We start from the raw sequence: 3,554 nt of genomic DNA on the forward strand, positions 1-3,554 counted from the left end.
CATTTTATTGCACCCAGGTGTTTTATTGCCAGCTGCGGTATAGGTCATTATCTTAAAATCTTTGTAGATAACCGACAAAAGAATACTTAAACAATAGATTTGGGTTTCTCCCATAATTACCGTGATCGAGTGAAATTTGTAAGGTGCTCAATACTTTTGGCCAAGACTGTATTTATGTCAAGCATTCATAGTATTCAAGTTTTTTTTTATATTTTGCAGGAACACTATGGAAGAAATATTCTCCGACCTACTAGCTGAACCAAGCAACCAGTTTGAGGGATTCGTTCGAATGTCAGCATCTGATTTCGAGTTAATTTTAAGCAAAGTTGGGCCTTTGATAGAAAAACAAAAAACTAGATTTCGTGTACCCATACCTGCCAAAACTCGACTAGCAGTTACTTTACGATATCTAGCTACAGGAGATAGCTATAGAAGCTTACATTATTTGTTCAAGATGTCTTACCAAGTTATTTCCAATATTGTAAGGGAATGTTGCACTGCTCTCATATCTGTATTGAAAGATATGATCAAGTTACCTGAGAATGAAAACGAATGGCCACAAAAGGAATCTGATTTTAGGGATACATTTCCTCATTGCTTGGGAGCAATCGATGGTAAACATGTTGTCTTGGTGTCACCGATTCACAGTGGGTCTGACTATTTTAATTATAAGCATTCGTTTAGTATTGTGTTGATGGCCTTAGTGGATCGTAATTTTTGTTTCATGTTCTGCGATATAGGCAGTAAGGGTAGAATCAGTGATGGTGGTATATTCAGAGATTGTGTTTTATTCGAAAAGCTTCAGAAAAATTCCTTAAACATTCCGCAACCTGAACCACTTTCTGATGGCGATGTAAATATGCCTTACGTTTTTGTTGCTGACAATGCATTTCCATTACACCCAAACATAATAAAACCTTTTCCCGGAGACCACCCTCAAGGAAGTATGCAACGAAATTTCAATCGTAAACTTTCTTCTGTTCGTATTGTTGTGGAAAACGCATTTGGTGTTATGTCTGCACGATTTCGAGTACTTAGAAAACCTATAGCTCTACAACCAAGCGAAGCTTACATAACTTTTTAAGAAAAAGTTCAAACTCACGGTCAATTTATACCCCATCGGGCTACACTGACACAGTCGTCAACGGAGGAATAACAAATCCTGGAACTTGGAGAATAGACATTGGAGAAGGCGAAGGCGCTTTCAAGCCAATGAAGAATATTGCGCGACGTTCATCTTTAACAGCAATCCAGGTCAGGAATAAATTCGCAGAACATTTCATGACCACGAATAATAATTTGTAAGTGTCGACAACACAAAATAGGTGCTCCCGTCAGGGGCAGAGCAAGGGGGAGCACGAGGGAGTACCCCTTTGCTATTCAAATAAACGAATGTCTTGTTTTTATTACTTTGGAAAATAAAACAACATACTATATATTTTGTCTTTCATTTATTTGTTTCTTGAAGTAATTAACATGGCATTTACAATTTTTATTTATCTTTAATTATCTGTATTTCACCGGACTCTGTAATAACTATTTGTGAGGCACGAGTTGGCGGTAGTATTTCTAGGTAATTGTCTTGGTGAGTTTGAACTGAAAACTGTTCTGGAGGTAGACTATTTGAATCGTGAGGTGGAGGCGACTGGTATGTTTGGTGATTTGGTGATGGGCTGAATGCTTGATGGTGTGGTGACATGGATGTGGAGGGACCTGGATGTGATTGGTATGTTTGATGATTTGGTGATGAGCTGAATGCTTGATGGTGTGGTGACATGGATGTGGAGGGGCCTGGAGGCGACTGGTATGGTTGATGATTTGGTGATGGGCTGAATGCTTGATGGTATGGAGACATGGATATGGAGGGGCCTGGAGGCGACTGGTATGGTTGATGATTTGGTGATGGGCTGAATGCTTGATGGTGTGGAGACAGGGCTTTAGAAAACTGAGGTACTGCAGACTGCTGCTCAAGTCGATCTGCCATACATGCACGAAAGACTAAATTGTGAATATCATTCATTAATATCTCACGCGTGTTTGGATTTCTTATTTTTTTTTAGTTTACTTGCGAGCAGTCTTCCGAACATGTAATATTCATCATCTTTATTATCTTTCATGAATTCAAAAGCTTCATCCATTTGACGTCGCGCTGCTTTGATTTCTTGAGGTAACTCATCTCGCGCTTGTCTTTTTTTACTATAATTTAGAGATTTATTTTCTTTTGGACGAGTTTCATTTTCTTCTTGTATATTTGGCGAAGCTGCTTCTGTTCCAGTAGAAAAATGAGGACTATTCTGATTTCCATTATACCCATCACCTTCACTTCTTTCTAGATTCTCAATGTCGTCATGTGTCTGAAAAGAAAATAAAAGAATATTTATTATATAGGACAGATGAACAGACAGTAGAACGGACAGACAGATGGACAGATAAATAGACTGACATCTGAGTGATAGCAATAGGGTTCCAACTATGTAGTATTTTTCGGACTGGTATAGGTGGTATGTGATTATTTTACAATGAAACACTCACTACTGTTGACAGACTAATATAATAACTTACCTGCGTATTAAATGTGCGGCCACTGTCATATACTCCTCGTAGGAAATTGTCCATCGTTTCGAAAGCAAACCAATTAGTTGTATACACGTCATCTCTGCCAGCTCCGGATTTCAAAGATTTTTTAATTTTATTTAAATGGGTTCTATAGTAACCCATCAGGCTTTCCTTCTTTTTTTTCATTTCTTCAATAGTTGTTTCAAAAGGTACTAATTCCATCAGTCGGCGCCAAGCATCACTTTGCGTTCCTCGATTCTTGAAAGTTTTCAGTTTTGGATCCCACAAACATGGTTCTGTTTGCAGAAGCTCGAGAAACGCAATTACTTTCTCGTTACTCCACTCCATAGTATGTATTGCAAACACAACACACGTGCGATCCCGTCGCGCTCACGACGCACACTGACTGACGTAGTGTGACCGCTTTATCGCATTAATTCTCGCGTTATTCTCTTTGATGTACCGCCACTTGAATTATCGCCTAACGTCAAACGACAATGTAAATGCCGTTGTCAAATTATTGCGTTAAGTCGTGGCTACATCTACGGTTAACGTCCCTTAACGCGATAATTAATGGCATTTCCCGGTAGTGTGGCCCCAGCATTAAACAGAGTGCATTTTTCAAAGCACACCTTTTTTATGATGAACACAATTTAACACCTGATTATTCTCCTCAAAATAATCCTCATATAATTTAAGTAATTTAGGACAACCCTTTTCACCCAGTTCTGTAATTTTACAATCGTTGCATAACTCTTGAATCCATCCAATCTTCTCATTTCCTTTAATTAAGACATTTTTACTTTTTAAATATGGAATTATAACTCGCCGGAATTCTCGATAATCGATAAACCCTTCATACCAATGTAGTCCCAGATTTTATTTTCTTTATTTTATTTATATTATTTTCTAACCATCGAACTCGCTTTTTTCTTCATCAGAAAGAGTTTTTAAAGAATAAGGTGCTTTAACCAAGAAAGTTTGTGTGTATTCCTTAG

At 38.0% G+C, this 3,554-nt stretch overlaps 2 protein-coding genes across 2 annotated transcripts; one reads left to right on the forward strand and one right to left on the reverse strand.

Annotated features, from left to right (window-relative positions):
• The first annotated feature begins 225 nt into the window (after nucleotides 1–225).
• Nucleotides 226–1,084, forward strand: LOC132904089 (uncharacterized). Its single transcript, XM_060954014.1, has one exon. It carries the CDS (start codon nucleotides 227–229, stop codon nucleotides 1,082–1,084), a length of 858 nt encoding a protein of 285 aa, XP_060809997.1. The 5' UTR covers nucleotide 226.
• Nucleotides 1,085–1,432: 348 nt separating this feature from the next.
• On the reverse strand, nucleotides 1,433–2,939 carry LOC106141163 (uncharacterized). Its single transcript, XM_013342820.2, has 2 exons — nucleotides 2,563–2,939; nucleotides 1,433–2,354 (listed from the first exon to the last, which is right to left on the reverse strand). Exons 1-2 carry the CDS (start codon nucleotides 2,902–2,904, stop codon nucleotides 2,028–2,030), a joined length of 669 nt encoding a protein of 222 aa, XP_013198274.2. The 5' UTR covers nucleotides 2,905–2,939; the 3' UTR covers nucleotides 1,433–2,027.
• Nucleotides 2,940–3,554: the final 615 nt, after the last annotated feature.

This window comes from Amyelois transitella, chromosome W (assembly GCF_032362555.1).
Source record: "Amyelois transitella isolate CPQ chromosome W, ilAmyTran1.1, whole genome shotgun sequence".
Taxonomy (NCBI): domain Eukaryota; kingdom Metazoa; phylum Arthropoda; class Insecta; order Lepidoptera; family Pyralidae; genus Amyelois; species Amyelois transitella.

What these genes read in the sequence shown, in the direction of transcription:
- LOC132904089 (XM_060954014.1), top strand. Translation starts at nt 227, where the DNA reads ATGGAAGAAATATTCTCCGACCTACTAGCTGAACCAAGCAACCAGTTT.
- LOC106141163 (XM_013342820.2), bottom strand. Translation starts at nt 2,904, where the DNA reads ATGGAGTGGAGTAACGAGAAAGTAATTGCGTTTCTCGAGCTTCTGCAA. An exon ending in GCCGCACATTTAATACGCAG is followed by an intron (nt 2,355 to 2,562) that starts GTAAGTTATTAT and finishes TTTTCTTTTCAG; the next exon opens with ACACATGACGACATTGAGAA.